The sequence below is a fragment of the Mastomys coucha genome, unplaced genomic scaffold, assembly GCF_008632895.1.
Source record: "Mastomys coucha isolate ucsf_1 unplaced genomic scaffold, UCSF_Mcou_1 pScaffold20, whole genome shotgun sequence".
Taxonomy (NCBI): Eukaryota; Metazoa; Chordata; class Mammalia; order Rodentia; family Muridae; genus Mastomys; species Mastomys coucha.
The window spans coordinates 29,735,415-29,759,304 of NW_022196903.1; the positions used below are offsets into that span (position 1 = coordinate 29,735,415).

Consider the following 23,890-nt stretch of genomic DNA (forward strand, 5'->3'; position numbering starts at 1 on the left):
AACTCACTCTGTAGATCAGGCTGCCCTGGAACTCAGAAATCCACCTGCCTCTGCCTCCCAAGAGCTTGGATTAAAGACGTGTGCCACTACCGCCCGGCTACACTTCTCTTCTGAGTAATTGTCTTCAAAGTGACCTATTTTCTTGTGTGCCTTGACACCAGTAAATGTGGCTCAATAGTAATATGATAGATCAGTGAACCCTATAATGAATATACACATCAATCAGAGTCTTTCTTTCAGTCTCTCCCTTTACCAATTTCACACAGACCCATTGATTTGCCCATCTTCTGACTGAAAATATTTTCATGGGTTTTGTCTTCCTACATTGCAGATTTTTAAATCCCCTTCCTCTCAAGGATTCCAAGGAAAAAGTTCAGAATTTGTCTTTACATGCATTCAATGAAACCACAATGTTTTGCCATCACCACATGTAAACAAAATTATATTTAAGTACCTGGAATGTTTCAGTAAACTCATAAGTTCCAAAGGTGCAGGAAATCTACTGAACACAGAGGACTCTTTTCAATGGCTCAGGGTTTTCACTCTTGATCGCAGCGTGGCCTCAGACTCACTGAGGGCAAGAGAGCAGCACACAGTGCTGATGGGATGTGCGTCGAGAATCTGCTTGCAATTTCATGTCATGAAAAAAACCCCTGGAGTTTGGGTACAAAAATCAGCACTGGATGTATATGAGTCATGTTGCCTCCAAATAGTTGATGAGCATATTTTTAACCCACAGAAACTTTTAACTCTTTAAGTCAGATCTTGTAAGAACCTCATTAAGATAATGACATTTGCAGAAGCTATAGTGAATAATAATAATAATAATAATAATAATAATAATAATAATAATAGTACTTGCCCTTCTTGGAGGCCATGTGGCCCGAGTCTTCTTCTATTAGTTGGGGTCTTCATGGGAAGTGTGCAGCTGTGGGAAGCTGGGAACATCTCTCAGGTTTGGCATCTCACTGACAAAGCTGAAATCACTTTTCTCAAATGACTCAGCTGATCTTGGGGTCTAACCAACTCTCCACTGGCCTCTCAAGTTGCTGTGAATTCACAAACGGTGGCTTTCTGTAAGGAGTACTATGACAGATGAGGAGCTGACTCGGTCTGTCTGTCGGCATTTCAGGTGCACTCTTTGTAGATATGGGAACAGGGCAGGGGCAATTAAGGAAAACAGACTACAGTTTTGATCTGAGTAGAATATTCATCACTGGCCTTATTAAAATACTGTGAGCCTCTCAGTTTCTGAGGCTTTTCTCATTAACCTGTGGACTTTAAAGCCCTTAAACATAGAAGGAAATTGATTCCTGCCTTCAATAAAAGTAGTTTCTAGTTTTTCTTTTAAAAAAAGTTCATACAATATATTTTGATCATACTCTTTCGTTCATCTCCCAGATCTTCCTCACCTTCCTACTCACCCAACAGCACATTCTTTCTTTTTCTCTTAAAAAAAAAAGAAAACAAAAACAGAAAACCAAAGCAGACTAATTAAAAAAATAGGAAAATCAATAAGACCAAAAATACACACCAAACACACACACACACACACACACACACACAAATGGAAGTTCATTTTGGTTTAGCCAACTATTCCTGAATGTGGGGCCTGCCCTGGAGTGTAGTGTTTTATAAAATGTACTAAAGATGTAATTTTTGCCTCCTTTCCTTTTCATCCCCTCTCTCTCCCTTCCTTTCATTGTTTCTTTCCTTGGTGGTGGTGGGGGAGGGGGTGGTGGTGGTGGTGGTGGTGGTGGTAGTGGAGCTGGTGGTGCTGGTAATGGGAGTTAAACACACAGCCTTGCATATGTGAAACACTCTACCACTGAGCTACATCCCTAGCCATGTTAAGGTTCTATTTTGTGACAGCATCTGAATTAGTTGCTTGGACTAGCTTTGACTGTATAATCTTACTTCAGCATCCCAAGTACCTGAGAGCACAAGCATGTACCACTATACCCAGACCATCCTGTAGACAGTGGGTTAAGAATTTCTCTAGTGCTGTACAAGTCGTGAGCAGTAGTCAGGGGAAGGAGAGGAACACAGAAGCAAGAAGACAAAGACCATGTTTCTGAAGCACCTCTGTGGCTCCTTTCTTTCCTCTGGTATACCTTTAGCTCTTGACAGACCGATAGAAAGAAACTGAATCCTCAGTGATTTCCTTGTATGTCACGTTTGAATGCTTTTATTTATATAAACTTCTCCATTTCAAAGGCCCAGAATTTAACTTGGTCCTATATGGAGGCAGCAGAGGTCTAGTGTTACAAAACTTAGGCTAGTTTTCTTGAAACAGCCAGGGCATTAGGAAAGAGTCTGGTATGTAGATTTGAATTTTCTTATCAAGTCACACCAGGGCCTTTAAGCAATGGTTCTGAGAATGGAAGAAATACCAGCCCTCTACTCTTCCATGTCATGGATACAGTGTCATTGTTACAGACTTTGGGGATTGTCTGTACTCCTTTGTAAGTATTGTAAGTATTGTAAGTGAGTACATGGTAGATTCCCTCTCTTTGTCCTAAATACTTGCTGAGTCATCTTGCTCTTAGCAACACTGACCTTTCACTGGAAAGGCGGATCACATCTCCAGATGTTTGTGACAAGAGATGAGCAAAAGCAGTTGCCAAGAAACAAAGTATAACGCTCCATAGCCAACCCTCCTAGAGCCAGCACTGCTCGGGATTCATGGACTCCAATTGTTTTATTTAATCGAGAGTTGCTTAGTAGACTTGGAGATTACTTTTTTTAAAAAATCACAATGAAATACCTTTAATTAAAACTGTAGGAAATGGCCAGGTGGTGGTGGCACACGCCTTTAATCCCAGCACTTGGGAGGCAGAGGCAGGTGGATTTCTGAGTTGGAGGCTAGCCTGGTCTACAGAGTGAGTTCCAGGACAGCCAGGGCTACACAGAGAAACCCTGTCTTGAAACAACAACAACAAACAACAACACTGTAGGAAATGTAGCTGGGTCCTCCTTAGTCACAGAATCCCATATGGCCCCTGAATGGTCTGGGAAAGGTGGTGTTTTGTGTGCCATGGGCACAAGTGGATTGGTTAACACTGGAATCTGCTGAAATTTCATGGAAGCTAAAATGGGTTGTTACGCATCTCTAACTATCTGGTTAGATAGGAATTTTGTTGGTCAGCATTTCAAACAAGCTTAAGGCCAGTGTGTGGGAAATTAGAGATGCTAACGTTATCTTTAACGTAGACCACAGCCACTGCTATAGCAGCCACTGCTATAGCAGATATAGTAAGGATCCTGCAACCATGACTGTGTTTTTGGACACATTCTGTGTGATGAGGGAGTGGGCGCACCCACATTTCAGTGGAGTTGTGTTCCCTTTCTGAAGGCCAGTTTATCAGAGCATCAACAGCCTCCAAAGAAAGCAACCTCAACTTCATAAACAGAACTTCTAACTTCTGAGAAGTTTTGAAGTCCTTGCACCACTGCTTAGAGGGGCATAAAGTTGGAAAAACATGTTTAAAATCCACCAGGAGAAATATTAGATTATAATTTATCTGTATAATTACCATGTGGTATATGCAGATATAGTATACTGTTTTCATTGACATAGTTTGTTGATGTGTTAAAATGCAGCCATGAATAAGTTTAATTAAAGAAACTTTGTGAAATAATATCTATAACATAACCTCACTTTATTAAAAATTAAAACATACATCAAACTTGCATCTAAGCAGCTAATTTGCCTTTTTTTCATACATTAGGTAATTGTCTAGTCTTTAAACATAAAAAGAGCCCATTACTTTCAGAATCAGAACAGTAAACCACTAAGTTTTTTTTCTTTTTAGTAAGAAAAATAAACCCCAGCTGGGCATAGTGGCAAATGCTTTTAATCCTAGCACTTAGGAGGAAAAAACGAGTGAATCTCTATAAATGTGAGATCAGCCTGGTCTACAGTGAGTTCCAGGACAGCCAGAGCTACACAGTAAGACCCTGTCTCAAAAAAACAGACAAACAAAAAGAAAGAAAGAGAGAAAGAAAGAAAGGAAGAAAGAGAGAAAGAAAGAAAGAGAGGAAAGAACAACAAACCTTTAGAATAGTATTATTGAATACTATAGCTCAATAATATTCAATAGTACAATTCAATACTATAATTCGATAATATTCAATAGTATTATCGAAGAAAAAGCTGACATAGATAAAGGTACTAGATCTAAGCCTATGCAAGCCTGGTTTGTAAATCTAACATGAATAAGCTACCATTATCACATATGATACCTATGGTTCTGATATTTTGTATTCTTTAATTTGAAAATTGTTTTGTAGTTGCATACATTTTAAAAGTTTGTGCCCACTTGGGGACATCTCTTGCTTTGGGTTGGGGAGATTGCTCAGTGGTTAAAGCCCCTACCACATAAGAAGAAAGATTGGGGTTCAAATCCTACATAAATGTACATGGGCATAGTGGCCCACTTGTAATTCCAGTCTGAAGCAAGATAGCTAGGTGGCCATACAAGCAAATTTCAGGTTCAACTAAGAGACCCTGGCTTCAATGAATCAGGGGAAAGCCTTCAAGGAAGACTCCTAACATCAGCCTCAGGGCCTCCATAGGCACATGCATACATTCACATGCAAACACATGCATGTGTATACATGCAAGTGTACACACACACACACACACACACACACACAGAGCACAGCAGATGGGTTTAGTGAGCATGTCTTATTGAGCAATATGGAACCTTTAAGTTAGCCAATACTCTCTCACAGTGCACATACTTTGAAACTACCTACTAGTGGTCAACTACACACACACACACACACACATACACACTATCATAAAGTAACAGAAGGGGAAAATAAAATCTGACCAAAGAAGATATCTAGTGTCCGCACTTTTAGTGAACAACTTTGGCTTATTAGCACCAGAGTCTTGGTTTAGTAGTGTGACTTGATTCCCTCTGATCTTTGTGTCAGAGCTGGCTCTAGTTCAAACAATGTATCAAATTCATTTTTATGCATATTTTGATTATTTGGGTTCAATACCTGATGGTTCCATGTATAAATCTTGCATGTGATAATCAACTCAGTACAGGAGTTAAAATATGCTAACCCACAGTTTCCAAAGGCATACTGCTTTGGTGTAAATGTTCTAGTTTATTTGATCAATGTAATTTATCCCCTGGGTCATTAGCTGATGCTTTTCAAATAAAAAAAAAAAAAAGTTTGAAAACGAATTGGTTGGATGTTCAAACTTGAGAACATGAAAGAACTCTGATCCATCATAGTCATTCCTGGCTATTTGGTCAGGACATTGATGATAACACTTGTCAGCTGGCATGCTCAGGTGCTTGTCTTTATATTGTTGTAGAATTGCCTATCAGAGAAATGATGATGATGAAGAAGAAGCCGCCAGGGAACGGCGCCGCCGAGCCCGGCAGGAAAGGCTGCGGCAGAAGCAAGAGGAAGAATCCTTGGGACAGGTGACAGACCAGGTGGAGGCCCATGTCCAGAACAGGTACTGTCCTCCTCTCGTGCAAGCATCTCTGGGTTGTATCTTTGTCTGCCCCGTGAATAGAGTTTCCTAGCAGGTCATTCCATCCTTAGACCAACACAACTATTAATGGTTGGTTTCATTTTTGCTGAGATGGTTTCTGACCGGGGTATCCCAAGCTGGAACTTACTATGTAGCCCAAGCTACATGTGGTTTTGGTTTGTTTCTTTTATTTAATGTATATTAAGGGGAGACTGTTAATAGCTCCATTAACTTGGTCTATTTTTTTCAAAAACAAAATCTTCAAGCTAAGGGTCGTGACCTCCCCAGCACATTTCCTAGTGTGGTCTTGTAAACGCTGAAGCATTAGACAAGTTTCATAAGAAATGTAATACTTAGGTAGTTGATAGAAACCTTGGCCATTGGTAACTAGTCCCTAACTGGGGAGGAGGCATAGCTAAGAGGAGTGGGGGAGGGGCAGCTATGATCACTGGGTTTTACTCACTCACTGGCTTTGAATCCCAACTTGGCAAACTGTGTTCCTTCACTTTAAAAAGCACAGTCACACCTCCCTTTGCCGAGCACTGCTCAACTGCAGAGAGGTAAGAGTACGCATGAAAGGCTAAATGCCTTGCACACGGTGAGCACACGGTGAGCACGCTCCCGCAGTGTGCTCCCACAGTGTGCTCCCGCAGTGTGCTCCCGCAGGGTGCTCCCGGCAGAGTCTCACAGGAGGTGGGCAGCATGGCCATCTGGTGCCTTTTTCTGCTCTCAAGCTGAAGAGAGGAGGCAAAAATTAATAATTTTTAAAGTGACATTTTTGAGGTCTTTCCTGAATCTAGCTACTAGTGAGTGTTCAGCAATGGTTTTAAAAGTTACAGCTGATCGATATTGTTTGGCTTCTGAAAAATCTTGCTTCTGGACTGGAATCACAGTGCTAGGCTAGCACACGAGGCCCTGGGTTTGAGCCTCTGCTCAGCAACCAAGTGGGCAGCACACACAAAGGTCCTGTTTCTACTTACATTTCATTTCTGCTTTAATTTTATTACTAGCTATTTTATGAGCTTACCTAAGTTTAAAAATTCTTTGGCCAAGCAAGATGGCACATGCTTAGATCCCTAGCATTTAAGAGGTTGAAGCAGGAGGGCCAGGAGTTTATGGTTAACCTTGGCTTTTTGGTGAGGGCAAGGTTCCCCGGGGCTACACAAGACCCTGTATCAAAAGAACTAAAACAACAAAAAAGTTGGTTTTTAAGGAAAATATATTCAGGTCTGAGCACTTGGCTTCTTGCAAGCATAATAATTACCTACAAGTAGGGGCTAAACAGCTTTAACTGGCACTAAACATCTACTGGTGACTGTTAGCCATGATCTATAAAAGAGAGCAAGGAAAAGCTCAGTGGAGTCTGTTAATTTCTTAACAGTATTCTTTTTTGGCTAGTGCTTCGGAATTTGCAGTACCTTTTAAAGACATTAGAATGCAATTGGTCCAAGTGTCCTATACACAGACCTTTTCTATCGACCTCCCAGTTCTTCATATTCCTGTGGCCATGTAATCCGTATGTGGCTAATTCACAGTGACAATGTCCTGCAGCAATAGCAGAGGCCCAAAAGGCTTAAAATCTAGGCTTTCCTCTACAATATTTTGTTGTTAACTATGAGATGTGTTTTTCCAAATCCAAGTGAACTTGAACATCAGAGGAGCCAAGTTTGGTATGAACCATGAAATTTATGGAGTTTCTAAACATTTTGAGGCATATGCTTCTAGCTCCAGTTGTAGTTCTGGTATCACATGACTGGTAATTCCAGCCAGAAGGGGCCAACGCCCTTGGCCTGGGCAGTGTCCAGCTCCTGGAAGAGTGATTAAGATGATGGACATGCTACAGTTTGGATTTTCCCTTTTTTTTTTTTTCTTTTAAAAATAAACATTGGGTTTAGCCAGTCTTTACCCATTGGAGAAAAGGAGAAAAAGCTCTTTATTCTTAGAAATCTGTACAAAAGAGTTAGATTGCCTAGATTAGTTATGATAATGTTGTTGCTATGACAATTTTAATATTTTAACACAGTATACTAGTGCACTGTGGACATTTTTGTATACCAGATAAAGTGCTTTATGTCTTATTTTATTTTATTTTTATTACTTTATTATACTATTTTTTGAGAGAGGGGGATCTCACTGTATATTACTGGCTACTCTAAATCTTGCTATATAAACTATGCTGGTTTCAAACTCACATAGATCCACTGCCTCTGTCTTCTGTGCTGGGCTTAAAAGTGTGTGCCACCATACCTCCCTCTCCACCATTTTTCAAGACAGGGTCTCTCACTGAACCTGGAGCTCATTGATTCAGCCAGGCTGGCTCCTCCATGAGCCTGGGGAGTCTTCCTGTTCTTCTATCCTCCATGGCTCTGTCAACCCCTAATCATCTGAACACCAGCAGAGATGGCAAATATAGAGAATACACACATGATCAATTGTGCTGTCCTGAGCACATTGTTTATACTTACATTTCTTGGGTTACCTGGTCCTGTCTAGGTATGAGGGAGAACAGAGGGTAGGAAATGCTATCCTTGACTAGCAGTCATTACTCTGTGAATTGTGGAGGACACTTAAATGTCTCCAAAGAGAAGGTTGTTGGCATGAATGTAGACTCTCACATTCTCTACACTCCTCCCCTCTTCCTCTGGGATCCACAGTGACACAGATCCTGAAATCAAGGTTTAATCGCAAGTAGTCTGTTTGTAAGGTAATCTCAGAAAACAACAGTTGGGGTATAGGTGAGCTAGACACAGGAGGGAAGGCAACCAAGTAGAAGTTGCTTTCCAGCATAAGTGGCCACTGTGGAGCTCTGGGACATAACTCCAGTAAGAGCTATGACTGTCCTTCAAAATTGTCCTTCAAAACAGAGAAAAGCCAAGGTATTTATATGATGATGCTCCTCAGCTTTTGTTGAGTGACATTAATATTCAGAGGTCCTACACAAGTTGAGGAGACATAGTGACCTGAGAAAGACCAAGAGTGAAGACTTGGATAGGCTCAGTTGGTAGCATAAAATGGTAACATCTAGGGGCATGTGAGTTGGATACTGCTGGCACCTGCTCTGGCTTCAGGTTGTTCTGTATGGTCGATTAACCAACATGCTGTCTTTGATGTTCCTTCTGTCATGCAGCGTCCCAGATGAAGAGTCTAAGCCAGCCACTGCAAACACTCAGGTAGAAGGTGATGAGGAGGCTGCCTTACTGGAGCGCCTGGCTAGGCGAGAAGAGAGACGTCAAAAACGCCTTCAGGAAGCCTTAGAGCGTCAGAAGGAGTTTGATCCGACCATAACAGATGGCAGTCTCTCAGTCCCAAGCAGAAGAATGCAAAATGACTCGACTGAAAATGAGACAGCAGAGGGGGAAGAAAAAAGAGAGAGTCGCTCAGGACGGTATGAGGTGGAAGAAACAGAAGTGGTTATCAAGTCCTACCAGAAGAACAGCTATCAGGATGCTGAAGACAAGAAGAAAGAAGAAAAGGAGGAGGAGGAGGAGGAGGAAGAGAGCCTGAAGGGAGGGAGCCTTGGCGAAAATCAGGTAGAGGAGATGGTAGAAGAGAAAACATCAGAAACCCAAGAGGAAGCTGTGGTGACGGTATTGGAAAATGGGCAAGTCAGCACAGAAGAGTCCAAAGTAGAGGGAGATGGGGAACAAGACACGGAGGAGATAGCCCGTCGAAAAAAGATGGGGGAGGAAGAGAGAGAGAGAGCTGAGGCAGAGAGACTGAGGTTGGAAGTGGAAGAGCAAGAACGAGAAAGAATCAAGGCTGAGCACGACAGAAAGCTAGCAGAGGAACAGGCAAGAATCGAGGCCGAACAGAAAGCAGCTGCTGAGGAGAGGGCGAGGAGGGAGGCCGAGGAGCGGGCAAGGATTGAGGAGGAGCAGAGGAGAGTGGCTGAGGAGCAGAAGAAGGCCAAGGCAGAGGAGGAGAAGGCTAGGATAGAAGAGCAGAGACAAAAAAAGCAGCTGGAGGAGCAAAGGAGTGAGAAGCGAGAAGCCAAAGAGAAGGGGGAAAAGGGAGCTGAGAAAGCAGACAGGAAAGGGGTGAATGAAAGGGAGGCGCAAGACGACAGACTGCAGACAGCTGTCCCAAAGACGCAGGTACAGTAAGCACTGTGCACCTACTGTGTGATGCCTGTGACTCATGAGAAATGCAATGCACACCCAACGGGGGCTGAGGCCTCGTGCACATCGCCTCACGTGCTTGATCAGTTGGCAAACTATTCATTTTTTTTTTTTTCAGGCCATAGCAATACCCAAGCAATCAACCAAATTAATGAGACAAACAGAGAAAAATCAATTGCTCTGTGCTTGGGTGCTGTGGTTATTAAAAAAAAAAAAAAAATGAATTAACTCAAAGATGCCGAATGTGGTGGGTTTCTGTCAGCTTGTTTGTACATCTGCATCTGAACTCCCTCTTTCTGACATCTTCCCTGGGTGTGCATGAGGCAAGAGGCCTATACTTCTCATCTTACTCGGATGTTTGATAGCAGTTTTTATTTTTAATTTTAAAATTAGGGGTTGGGGAGTTGAAATAAAGGATTAAGTTCGGACATTTAGTCTTAGATTAAAAAAAATTATAAATCCTTTGAAGTCAACTGAAATCAAGGACAGAAGGAGAATGCTGGATACTCCCCAACCCCAATAAAAACAAAAACAGAAAAACACCTTCAAAAGCCTGACTTGCCATCATGTAGACCTGGGTTTCATGTAGACTTGCAGAAAGCTATTCGTCTGGACTAGGGTCCGTTAACAACTGAAGGACAATTGAGAGTATGCAGTTTGCTTCTTTTTGCTATGTGGCTCAGGAAAGATGGGGAGAGCACTTGGGGAAGGAAGTGTAAAATACAAAAGTTATGTGGGTTTTTTCCCTCTATCTGCAAGGCTGCATTAAAAAAAAAAAAAAAAAACCCTCTAAGAGCTGTAAAAGACAAGAGAAATGCTTGCACGCTCACCTCTCCAGAGTGAGCCCTCTGCCACTGCATCTCACTGAAGTTATATCCACCCCTGCTTCTGTACCCAGGGGTACATGCATATGGCTGTAACTGAGAAAATCATGAGCAGGATGTCAATGCCTGGAACATCATGCCATGCTAGATTCCAGCGAGCACAGTGGGAGGCACAGGAGGGGAAAAATTAGGGTGGGGTGGGACACATCACCTCTGCTGACAAACTACTAGCACTAGGTCCCACTGGCACCAAGGGATCTGAGTGTGTCACTAAGACGGCCGCAGAGACATCACAGCCCACGCAGAGTGATCTGAGCACCACTCGCACTCTTGCAAGCTAGACAGGGCTTCTTCTGTTTACATGAGTGACCTTCCCCGTTCTTGAAAAGGAAAAGGAAGAAGAAAGGGGAGTTAAAGGGCAAGCTCAAAGACAAACGCCCCAAGATGACAAGCCTGCCTTCAAAAAGGAAGAGGTAAATGTCATTAAGCATAATTGAATCCTAAGGCCGCATGGAAAGCAGCATGCCTGGATCTGATCTTGGAATTGCAGCCCCTCTCCTGTGGTTTCCAGACCGTGGCTCATGAGTCACTGATGAGATAGTATAGAGTGTCTCAGAACTAATTAATCAGGCTGAGGGACATGGCCCAGTGAGTACAGGGCTGGTCATTCAAGCAGGAGGACTTGATTGAGTTCAGGTCCCCAGGACACACTAAAAAAGCTGGGCATGGTGTAGGGGAGTGTTTGTAATTCCAACTTTGGGAAGTAAAGACAATAGGATGAGTAGGTGGTCCCAAGGACTCACTGGCAGCCAATGTAGCCAAACACTGAGCTCTAGCATTTTAAGACCTGTCTCAGAAGTTATGGTAGAGAGCAATAGACAACACCCAAAATCACCCTGTGCCTTGCATACACACACACACCTGTACACACACATTCATACACACTCATACCACACACATTCATATACACTCATACACCATACACGTATGTACTAGAGAGTTCACAAAAAGGACATAGAATTGAAAGCGTCTGAGGGCACATAGGCAGTAGTACAGTGTTCTCACAGAAATTGTCTTTCTTAGAGTTTGTCACAGTCAAGAACCTGGACGACCCTGCTCCTCAGTCTTGCCTACGTCCTGCTCCTGCAGTGTGACTTTGGCTTCTGGGAACCCTTCTTTGCTTGCATTTCAAATATTTCCAGCCAGCTTTGATTCGTGCTTTAATTTTTTCATGAAAAAGCACACCCCCCACCCCAACCTGAATCTCAGTAGAAAAGTTGGTGATCCAAAGAGGTTGTATTGTATGCTTTTTTTTTTTTGGTCAAAAAGCAAAGTTTGGCCAAATCTTCTGCATTCCATGAATAAGGCGCACGCGCGCGTGCACACTCTCTCTCTCACACACACACACAGAGGGGAGCGAGTGCCAGGGGGCTCATGGGTAAGTCAATGAGACTTCTGTACACGGGTGCCAAAGCACTCCAGCATATAGTACCAGGGCAGAAAGCCTCACCCGGTTCTAACCATCCTGCCTGTGATAGCCTCAAGTGACATGACAAATTGTCATGTTATCCTGTATGTTCAAGCAGTGGGATGTGGTAATACAGAACCAGCAGACATAGGAATGCCTGAATTATGTTTCCCAAGAGACTGGTGAAATGATCTGTGGCCACTGGGTACTGGCCCAGATGGAATCTCACTACAGTTCTCTGTTAGAGCATGCATTAAGAAAATCCAGAGCTGTGTAGAAAATAGATGGCCTTATTAAGTAGCATGTGGGTGGTTCCCTTAGGTGGCTTTGTAAAATTCACCTAGGAAGAAAGACCCTGTATACTTACTTGAAGACTCATGTTCCTCTCTACTCTAGTAGAACTTGTGGTTTGACCGTGAGTCCTAGCTATCTGAAGGAGGGAGGAGGTGCAAATACTGATGACCCGGAAGCTGAATTTAGCTCTTCCAAGCAGCTGAGGAGGCGGCTGGACACCCTGGGCTGTGTAAAGGTCCACCCATATAACAAAGGTGTCTCAGAACTAAACTCTGAATACTGTTGCGTGAGATCTGCAACTCAGTGATGAGATGTGGGCAGAGGGCTTCAGTAAACATCCTCTGCTGTTGTGAAAGTTCATTTAGGCCAGATAATGACTTACTTTTAATGGCCAAAGCATCCTACGCCTATGTCTGAGTCAGAGAGGCTCATCCTCAGTCATCCCTCTGCCTCTTTTCAGATAAGGCCAAGCCCAGTGTATCAGTCAAACACTCCAAGGAATAGCTGGATTCAAGCCTGCCAGTATTCCTTACCCAGTTTGCCCAACAGCACATTCCAGAGCTCAGAACTTCCAGCTTCTTTTTTATACTAGGCTAGATAATTGCCTCCAATCAGGGTTTTCAAAAGATCGATTTTAAGATTTTAACATTGTATATAGGTAAACTGCTGATTGAATGCATAGAGTTCTCCCTTCTCTACTAGCTGGACTGGTGTGTTATATAGGCAATTTTAAATCATTTAGCATGATTCAGACATTTTAAATAACCCTTTCCTATTCTTCCTTCCCTTCCTTTTCCTTTCTTCCTTTCTTCCTTCCTTTCTTTCTTTCTTTCTTCCTCCCTTTCTTTCTTTTATCACATAAAAGCAAGCAGAAACCTTTCCTGGCAGGGTTAGGGATCCACACAAGATAAGCAGGCTAGGCCAACCAACAGTAAACACAAACACTCCTCTGCCCATCCAGGGGAAACATTTCCCAAAGTCCCTCCAGGGCTTTAAAACACAAACAAATAAACAAAACCCCTGTGTCCCTCCACCGCAGCTGAACTCTGTGGCAGCCATGCAGTGCAGATGATCTCCAACTCTGAGACATAATTAACTTTCTGTCTCTCCTTCTCCATTACAAGCTGTCTCTTTTCAGTTCTTCTGTTTGGTTTTTTTCCTCTTGGCTTTTAAGAAAGAAAAGAAAGAAAGAGAGAAAGAAAGGAAGGAAGGAAGGAAGGAAGGAAGGAAGGAAGAAGCCACAGGGTCTTTTGTGATTTTGAACCTAATATTCCTGTCACCCAGGCCCACATGTCCTGAACATACAGTGTGACCTTAGCTTGCAGATGCATCCAGGAATTTGGTTAAAGAATGATTCAGTTGCTTTAAGCTGGAGTCTAAGCTCTCAGCTGAAGGTCTGAGTTGTCCATGAACCAAATTTCAGAAGCAAGGACCCAGGAGGACATGTGTGGGGTAGAACAGGGATCCAGATGGGGATTTAGGTATCTGAGGCTCATAAAGGCCTGCATCTGACATCCAATTCTTATTGTTATTCTGGAACTTTATCATGCAGAGTAGCACGACAGAGATTCCTGTCTCAGTTTGGGTCCATGTGTTCCCTTGGGCTTTTGAGTTCTCTCCAGCTTAAGGTCATGCCTCTTAAATTCCCACACCCCCATGTGCTCATGATTTCTCCCACTAAGTAGTCCAGCTATACGAAGTCTCAGCTAAGAATCTAGAGGCTGTCTTAGAAGTACAGCCATGTTATCTGTGAATGAAGAAGCCTGCTTGCTCTTCCAATACTCACGACCACCCAGTGACCCTTCCACAGAAATCTTTTTCCGTGATAACATTCCAACCTAAAAGATCTAGTTCCCAGGGACTCAGAAGGCTGTGGACTTGCCATAGACTCTAATCCATTGTATTCTTTAAACTAAAATTTAAAGATCCCTTGGAGTCTTTTATTTATTTCTCAAGAGAAAATAACTTTCCGTCAAACTCAAGTCATCATTATTTCATTAAGAATGTTTCTAAGAAAGTTTTCCCTAAGAATATGAGGAGACCACCCACCAAAAGTAGAGTGGAAGGCTCTTCTTCTCATAGACATCTAATGCTTTTACAAAGCTTTTTTAAGTATGTATGTATATATGTATATAAGTGTGTGTGTATATATATATATATATACTTAAAAATAGCTTTGTAATATATATATATATATATATATATATATATATATATATATATATATATTGGCCAGTGAATCTGATAATACCTTTTGGGGAAGTGAAAATATTTCTGACTTCAAAATAAAAGAAATTTATCTATGCAGTTGCCACCATAAACCATAAGACTTGACTCAGAATTTGTTTCTCCCCTCACCTCTATGTTTGTATTCCCAGATACATATTAACCAGGGTGTGAACTCTAGCCCATGGTTTCTGGGGCTCTATCCAACAGTGGCAGGCCAAAATGAAACCGTACTGTCTCCTCCTGCCTTTTCAGTGACTACCGGTTTGTTCAAGGGGCAAGGACCAAGCATCGTGATCATACTGCTCCACAGGGCCTCGAGCTTCCTTCTCTTGCTCATAATCATCCAAGGGCCAAGAGGACCATAAGAGGGTGGGATGTGGAAAGTGATCCTTTTATCTGACTATATCTTGATGAGCTTCCCAGAGAAACTGGGTTGTTAACAGCCCTAGAATCAAACAGCCTCCCGGGTTGCAGACAAATCTGCCAGAGAGGACATGGTAGCAGCAGCGTTGCAGCTCCCCTCTTTAGCATCAATAGGAGAAAATAACTTTCAGGCAAATGCAAGTCATCATTATTATATGAAGAATGTTTCTAAGAAAGCTTTGCCTGAGAATATGAGAAGACTGCCCGTATGTCCCTTAGTATACATGGATACCCATGTATATCCCATCTTGGAGGGAGAGCAAAGTCTTAACTCACTGGCCCAGTGTTGGTGAGTAGTCCATCCATGGTGATTTAATACCATTTAAGGAAGATTATCAGGCAAAGGACTATAAAAGGGTATGACACCACCATTCTACCTTGTAAAACACGTCTTTTAGGAGTAAACGTCCAGAGGGTGTCAAGAATCACTGGGAAGCAGTGGGTGGTCAGGTAAAGGGAGACAGTTCTGGACATCCTAGAAGCCCAGCATTCTCATGGTCTACCTTTCCTCTTCCAAATATTTCTGCTCTTTATAACTATCTCAGAGAGAACAGTGGAGGCCACTCTCTTCTGCTCATGTTTTAAGAATGGATGAACTCTTTGCCCATCTCAAAAGCCACTTTGAAATAATGTGTCTCAACTACCATGGAGAGCTTACAGCACAACCACCACCAAAATACCAAGGCCCACTTTCTCTCCAGATAGCTTTTCCTCTGTGATCCGAAATGATCACAAACCCTTTTCTGGAGGTCTATATCTTTCCTACCAGTGAACATCAATGTGTAGCCTAGAACTATTCCTGTCCCATGCTCATTTTAGTGGTTTCTGTGACCTCAGACATGGCTCTAATTCTTTCCCCTAAAGGTAGGTTTTGTTACCTCCTTGGAACATCATACAAATTTGACCAAAGTGCCAGAATTGGCAGATTTGGACCACCTGCTGGCTTTTCTCTTATTTCTTCCTTATTAGGTTCTTATCAAAGATGCTTCCTTTAGCTAAGAAGAAACTTGGCTAAGCTACACTGCCATTCTTCCATCAAAATGACCTGTAACTGCTTTTTCTAGTGGGAACTGCAAGCAACTACTCTTAGATGGAGTTCCTAGGTTTAGATAGATTCCAAACAGTGTGGGAGCAACAGTGCTGCTCCCACAAATAAAAACCCCAGTGAGATCAGCAGAGGATCTTGACTTCCTAATATTATGGTCCTGGTTTGTCTCACAGGCCAAAGAGCCATGACTTACTCTCTAGTAATCTTCTTGATTTTGTTTCTACATCATGTTCTGGATGATTGCTCTACCTCAAATCTAATGACTTCCTTAAAAGTTGGGGGTCTTCCTTAAAACCAGCTAAAACCTAGTACAGTGTTTATAGTTACTTCTCTTCTTGCTATGTATCATTGGTTAGGTTAAAGATGAGAAGCTTAAAAAGGAAAAAGAGCCCAAAGAAGAAGTCAAGAGCTTCTTGGATCGAAAGAAAGGATTTACAGAAGTGAAGGCACAGAATGGAGAATTTATGACCCACAAACTTAAACAAACTGAAAATGCTTTCAGGTAAGGCGTGACTATCTAAGAATCTCCGCATATGTGGGAGGGAGAATGGGTCTCCTTGTCATGTGCCTCTGGGCAGAAAGGAGCTAAGCAGACAACATTCTTCTGTTTTGAGGTCATGGGCCATTGTCTTAAAGATACCCTCTCACTAACAGTAGACTCATTGCTCTACCATAGCTTAATCCCCTTCTATTTCCTTTTTTATTTTTTTAATAGTAAGGGATATAAGGCTTAGTGCCCATGTTTTGACCGAATGGGGTATCAGTATATTAAGAAATATCATAACTGGGGTTAATATCATTGGTTCATACCTTGTATGGTCCAGATTATTTCCTACAAACCTTTCTCTGTTCATTTTTATAAAGGTTGTAAATGAGTATTATTCTGTGGTCCAAAAACTTGGGGCACATTAGGGTTACCCAAATCACAGCTCTTTACCATAGGATTTTAAAGAGCCCTCTGGAAATTTGCAAGGGAACTAAAGGGAACACCTGTTTTTATTTTCCAATTTTTAGGAATGTATACACACACACATTGAGAGAGAGAGAGAGACAGAGAGAAAGAAAAAGAAAGCACTTAACAGGTTACTACAATATAATTCACTTTTGTTTATCTGTTAGTGTCTGCTATATACCAGCTGAGCTAAAAGCAAGTTGTGTTCTATATGATTAAAAGCCTTGTATCTGATTTGCCTTAAATCTAGAAAGCAAAAGACAGGACAGAACTTTCTGGAAGGTATTGCCATATACCATCCTATGTTATGAGCCTACCAGCATGTATAGGTAGAAGCAATATAACCAGTCTTACTCCTGTTTGAGTGAAAGCTGACTATTTCTTAGATTTCTTTTAATTTTGCCCAATATTAACATTTATTCCAGATATTTTTCTATGTATGGAACACTCAAGACAGATAGACATACAGAATCATACATATAATATATATACATATGATATAATATATCATACATATATATATATACATATAATTGAATGTAATCAGAAGTGCATATTTTAAATTAGCCTTGCACCATGCACGATGCATGTATAGCCAGCTGTACAGCCAGTGAATCTACGTGAGGTTTGCCTCTGCATGACTGGTTAAACAAGAGCCTCAGGACAGACACTATATTTATATAAAGACCTAGCGACACCTAGTGGATCCCAGAGAAGAGTCCATTTTCTCATCCACACCACATGATCTTAAAGCAAACTATAATAGCAGAAGAAAGATTATGAGCTTGGGCTAGTGGCTAACTCTAGAAAGAACATGTTTCAAAAACTAAACCAACCAACCAAACAAAAAGCAACATCCAAACTCTACAGTTTGGTGGTGTCAACTGTATTCTCAGTGTCCTGCCACAGAGCTCTGTAATTATTTCATCCTGCGAGCTCCATCCAATTCTACATGCATACACAGCTCCTCCTTCCCCACCTTCAATGCCCCAGAGAACCACTACCCCTTTTCTGTTTCTATGAATTTGATATTACTAGAGACCCCTTGTAAAGTTGGATTTGAGGTATTTGTCCTTTTATAACTAGTCTCATTTAGAGTGATGTCTTCAGGTTCATCTACAAGGTAGCATATGTCAGTGTTTCTTTTGAGGGCTAGATATGTTCCATGGTATGGATATTCCACATATGTTAATCCCTTCATCTCAGGATGAACTTAGGGTTTCTCCTTTCTCCTGTCTCTCATGGAAAATGTTGTTATGAAAGAAGGAAACCATGAATAGTGGGGTCTCCTGCTTGGACCCCAGACTAGGCACACCCCACACCCAAACACCAGTTTTCACAGAACTCCTTTATTAATCAGAGGATGGGGGAGTTGAAGAGGCTGCTTTCTGACTCAGGAAGAAAAACATCAGCCAATGATCTTGTAGGTGTAATTTGTTAAGAAAAGGAAAAGCGGAGGTTGTGTTAGAATGGGCTAAGATGCAATGCTATGTTTTGATTAGGTATGTTAATTAGGTGAGCCAAAGGGAGCTTTTGATTGATGGATTCAATATTTAGATAGCTGGAACTCGGTAGTTAACCTCAGGAGTAGGAAGTAGCCAAACAAGGGGATAGACCTTAGTGGCTAGATTTAGAAATGTAATCTAATGGTTTTTAACAAGGCAATGGGAGAGAAAGACAAGGCCTACCAGACCTATGCTGGCCACACTCAAGTTGACCAGAGTCCCTTCCCTGAATGTAGGTGTTCAGCCATCTCAAGACTTTGCTTTCAATTGTTTTGAATATATGCCAATGGTATGTCTGGATCATATATACAGTATTATTATTTTCAAGGTTGCACAGATAAGGGATTTGTTTCCACATTAGGTGCACCATTTTTTACTTTGCCCTACTTATAATCCATGTAGATCCCCAACCAAACCTAGGGCTGGTGTGAGGATCAGGTGCCTGGCTTCAGTACCTGCACACACACACACACACATACACACACACACACACACACATTTTCTTTCAACGGGGGCTGCCAGACAGAACTGGGTAACTGCCTTCCCTTTCCTCTTCCCTCAGCCCCAGCCGTTCAGGAGGCCGGGCCAGTGGGGACAAGGAAGCTGAAGGCACCCCACAAGTGGAAGCTGGTAAGAGGCTGGAGGAGCTGCGCCGACGCCGTGGGGAGACGGAGAGCGAAGAGTTCGAAAAACTCAAACAGAAGCAACAGGAGGCGGCCTTGGAGCTGGAAGAGCTGAAGAAAAAAAGGGAAGAGAGAAGGAAGGTCCTGGAGGAAGAAGAGCAGAAAAGGAAGCAGGAGGAGGCTGATCGAAAAGCTAGAGAGGAGGTAAGGGCTGCCTGGCCCAACCATTGGAAACCTGGATGTTCCCAACTCCTTAAGTGCATGGCTCATGACCTTGTAGTCCAGAGAGGAGCAGCCCCCCAAGGAAGTCCTCTGCTGCTCTTTGAGCATGGACTCTTGGAAAGTAACAAACCTGATAGCTCCGTCAGTAGAGTGCTGGCTCCAGCATGCACAAAGAAGGTGTTCAATCCAGAGCAGTACATATACCCAAGTGATGGAGCACCCCTGTAATCCTCAGGTGCTAGATCACTCAGTAGGTGGAAAAGATCATCCTCCTTCACTACACATCGAGTTCAAGGCTAGCCTGGGTTATAGGAGACTCTGCCTCAAATAATAATAATAATAATAATAATAATAATAATAATAATAACAATAGTAATTTATTATGATGATAAACTAAGCATGTACTGACATATTTCTGAACCCTCAGTACTTGTATCTCCATTTTTCTGGATGAAGACTCTGAGGCACAGGGAAGTTTGTGAAATTTTCCCACTTAGCCTATTGGTCTCTATGGCCTCTCAATAAAAAACAATGAGAAATCTGAGAGAGATGAAAGTCTACTGCCTACCACAGAGCCAAGCTAAGAAGCAGGGTGGGTGTGGTGGGTGGGTGTGTCTAGAGGCCTAGCATTGGAAGATACCTGTGTCTGGTGGTCAAAGGACAACTTTGTGGAGTTGATTTTCTTCTTGTTCATTTTATGTGGGGTTCCAAGGATCATATTCAGGTCTCCAGGCTCCTACCACAGACGTTACTACTGAGTCCTCTCTCTGGCCCTAAAGCTTCTCCACGCAGACCAGAATACACAGAAGCTAGGATGGCATCTGCTTTGTTCAGTGTTGTACAGCAGGACACAACACGGGGCTTGCTGTGCCACCCGAGCCCTGTCACAGTTGACAGATGTATCTATTCCATTCTTAACACGGAACAGATCACGTTTCAAGGAGGGAAACTTGGCCTCAGCACATGAGAAATATGCTACATCAGCCTCAGCTTAGATGGCTACAGTTTACAAAGTACAGTTTTCCCTTTCACCCTGGGGTACATTCTCATTTCATGGGGAAAGGAGCCAGGAATCCAATCATTAGAGTGACTTGTTTGAACATGTTTAATGGAATAAGCATGGGGGCCCTGTTTCCCCAACTCCTGAGCCTAGAACTTTCCAGGCCTCAAGTTCCTATTCCCTCAAAATATGTGAAAAGATTTTCATTAGTTTTTCTGACAAGGATGGGACACAGTTTCCCTGAGTTGTGTGGAAAGTTAATTATTCCAGTGTCCCTTCCAACTCCAACTTTCAGTGAGGCCACCACCTAAAATGATATCTTCAGTTGAGTCAGGGGCTACCACAAAATCATCTCAATTTGTCAAACTCACGTAGTTTGCTAGACGTGGTACCATAGATTTATAGCCCTTTATGAACAAAGGATTCCATCTTGAAAGTCTTTCTGGAAACAGGCAGAGGGGGCCTTTGTATTCCATTGCATATTCACAAGTGGAAACTGCTCTTAAGGGACTTACAAGATATGATGGAAACTTGTCACCTTCAAGGGAGACTAGTTGAGCAGAGTGGCAGTCTAAACATTTCACACGCATTTTTCTAAACTTGCTGTCATGAAATTAGATGATGGCTGTGATTCTGTTTTATAAGTGAGGAAACTGAGGCAGGTAGCAAGTAAGACCAAGGCCAGACTGATTGAAAGTGCCCCTCCAGAATGCAAATCCAGGCAGCAGGACTCCTGTGCCCAGGGGTACCCTCTCCTGAGCACCCCAGAAGATAGAACAACATACATACTAGGGTTAAGTCTATTGCCCTCTATGCTCTTGGGCTCACAGCATTTGAAGCACACTGTGATGCTATTGCTCTGTCTGTCTCAGGAAGAGAAGAGGAGGTTAAAGGAAGAGATTGAAAGGAGACGGGCAGAAGCCGCTGAGAAACGCCAGAAGATGCCCGAAGATGGCCTGTCCGAGGACAAGAAGCCGTTCAAGTGCTTCACTCCTAAAGGCTCTTCCCTCAAGGTATTTTCTTCCCAGAAATTCTTCTTATAAAATTTCTCCTCCAGCATCACAGGAATCTCATTAGGGCCCCTTTGGTTTTTTGATCATCCAAGACTTCCTTGGCTTCATGTTGCTTTTTGCTGTCTGTCCTGCATTAATCTGTCCAGGCTGCTTTATCGAAACATCTTGGACTGGGTAACGTAAATAAGAGAAACTTATTGCTCACAGTTCTGGAGGCAGAAAAGTCCAAGAGCAAGAAAGGCATTAGCAAATTCAGTATCTGGTTCTCCATAGATGATGATGACATTTTCTTACTGCGTTCTCATATGACAGAGGAGAAAAGGGGCACACAAGCTCTGTCTGGCTCCTTAAGAAGTGCACTAATCCCATTCATGAGGAATCCACCCAAAGGCCCTACCTCTTTATATACCACATTGGGAACTGGACAGCACCAGATGGAGAGCTACAAACATTTGACACCTGACTCTTTCAGCTGCTTTTTATGTTAATTTTGTGATTACTAAAAGCAGAGTGACTGAAATTGGTGCAGATCCAAACTGCAAAGCTATTTCTGTAGGAGATGAGATGAAACTTGGCTAGGGTCCTTTCCCAGTAGAGTTCAGTCTTACTACTGCCTTCACGGATCAGAGCTCCTAACTTTCAGGGCAGAAGTTCTTTCTCAGAGAAAAGAGGACCAAAAAAAGAACTGAAGTCAGGAGACCAGACGGTGGAATGATTGAGATGTTGGGGAAAGGCAGCTGGCTCAGTCAGCCATTTATTACTAAGTCTCTCTGTTATTTTGAATACCTAGTATCGTCCCTTCTGTCTTGAGGGTATTAAATAAATACTTGCAGATGACTAGTGAAAGAGTGAGTGAATCCTCAGAGAACCATTAACATTTGAATCTCATCCTCATCTGCTGTCAGCCTAGCTAGACTGCAACCATCCATGCTGGGCAAAGCCAGGGTGGAGTCACAGCCAGGCTCCCATGGCTACATGTACATGTAGTATATAAAAGTAATCAGCCGGGCAGTGGTGGCGCACGCCTTTAATCCCAGCACTTGGGGGGCAGAGGCAGGTGGATTTCTGAGTTTGAGGCCAGCCTGGTCTACAGAGTGAGCTCCAGGACAGCCAGGGCTATACAGAGAAACTCTGTCTCGAAAATCAAAAAAAAAAAAAAACAAAAAAACTACAGCCTGATCTTATGGAGGCATTTTCTTAACTGAGGTTCCCTCCTCTCAGGTGACATCAGCCTGTATCAAGTTGAAAAACCATCCAGAATACCAATATGAGCCAGAGTGGGAAATTTTTTTATTTTTTGATATTTGTAGCATAACTAGCTTGTTCTGTATACTGTGAGAAGGAAAAATGCTACCTCTTGACACACATACAGTTGAGAGCCTTGTGGGAAATGATTCAGAACTCACAAAGAGAACCACATCCAAACAGGAAGCCCTCAGGGCCAAGACAAGGCCTAAAGTAGGCCAGCTTCATTTCTGAACACTGAAACTGGAATTTCATGACTTTATGTCATGAAATCGTCTTTTAACCACTTAATAATAGAAATTTTATTAAAAATGGAGGCTGGAGAGATGGCTTAGCAGTTAAGAACACTCGTTGCTCTTGCCGAGGACCTGGGTTCAGGTCCCAACACCCACTTGATAGTTAGCCACCATCTGTAATTCCAGTTCTAGAGGATCTAATACCTTTTCTGGCCTCTATGGGCACTGCATGCAGACATACGTACATATAGGCAAAACCCCATACATATAAAAATTTTAAAAATAATTCTTTTAAAAAAAGTGCTTAAGGCTGGGTGTGGTAACTCCTTTAATTCTAGCATGTGGAAGACTGGAGCTAGAGGATAACCAGTTCAAGGCCAGCCTGGACTATCTACCTAGGGAATTCCAAGCTAACTTGAGCTACAGAGTAAAACCCTATCTAGAAAAATAAATAAATAAATATTTCCCCTTGATCGTTTGGGGGCTTTATGGCAAACACATGGCCAGGGGAAGGATACCTCCCTCCTCACTGCTTATCTCTGGGCAGCCACTAGGGCAGCCTGTCCCCGGTCCTGCTCTTTTGTTCCTGGATCAACAAATAATCAAAGAAAACAATGTTCTCTCTTCTTGCTTTAAAATCTCTCCCAAGTTGAGTCTTCCTTGAATAGTCCTGATAACATGAGTTCAGTCACTAAAACGTCTAGATCCTATCTATTCTGATTTCCAGACAAACCGGGGCTCCTCCTCCCCTACTCTTTAACCATCTCCTCTCTACCAAGCTCCTGAGAGTCCTCTCTTCTCATTTGGATCCTGCTGGCCTTCTTAGGAAGCCCCTCTCTGTCTTCTCTCATGGAGTTGCATGTTAACAATCATTTAAAGTAAATGTATAGAAAAGACCAGGCCATTTTTAATTTCTACATAATAGAGATGAGCATTTAGGCAACTTTCTGGAACTTTCTTAAACTCAGAATTTTCCTCATCCTATGACAGAATTCCAATACTCTCCAGATGGCAGCATTGGTTATAACCAATCTAACAACCAGGTGGCTCTATACACTGCCAATGGGAAGGGAACATTTGAGTGTTGACCTCAAAATGGTGCTAAATGGTATGTTTTGTTTATTCCTTATGATTTCCACTATCTAGGAAACTCTACAAGTGAGTTCTCATTGCCTGATTGTGGTAGC

At 42.4% G+C, this 23,890-nt stretch overlaps 1 protein-coding gene across 10 annotated transcripts in view; it reads left to right on the top strand.

Moving 5' to 3' along the window:
- Cald1 (caldesmon 1) overlaps nt 1-23,890 on the top strand; it is a 175,144-nt gene that overhangs the window by 135,710 nt on the left and 15,544 nt on the right. For 7 of the 10 annotated variants that reach the window (XM_031381493.1, XM_031381492.1, XM_031381491.1 and 4 more), the window contains 6 exons: nt 5,339-5,485; nt 8,631-9,597; nt 10,835-10,918; nt 16,264-16,409; nt 18,927-19,191; nt 21,082-21,222. In XM_031381493.1, coding sequence (XP_031237353.1) covers nt 5,339-5,485; nt 8,631-9,597; nt 10,835-10,918; nt 16,264-16,409; nt 18,927-19,191; nt 21,082-21,222 — 1,750 coding nt within the window. The remainder of the gene's footprint in view (nt 1-5,338; nt 5,486-8,630; nt 9,598-10,834; nt 10,919-16,263; nt 16,410-18,926; nt 19,192-21,081; nt 21,223-23,890) is intronic. The other 3 variants (XM_031381499.1, XM_031381500.1, XM_031381501.1) reach the window with 1 other exon arrangement.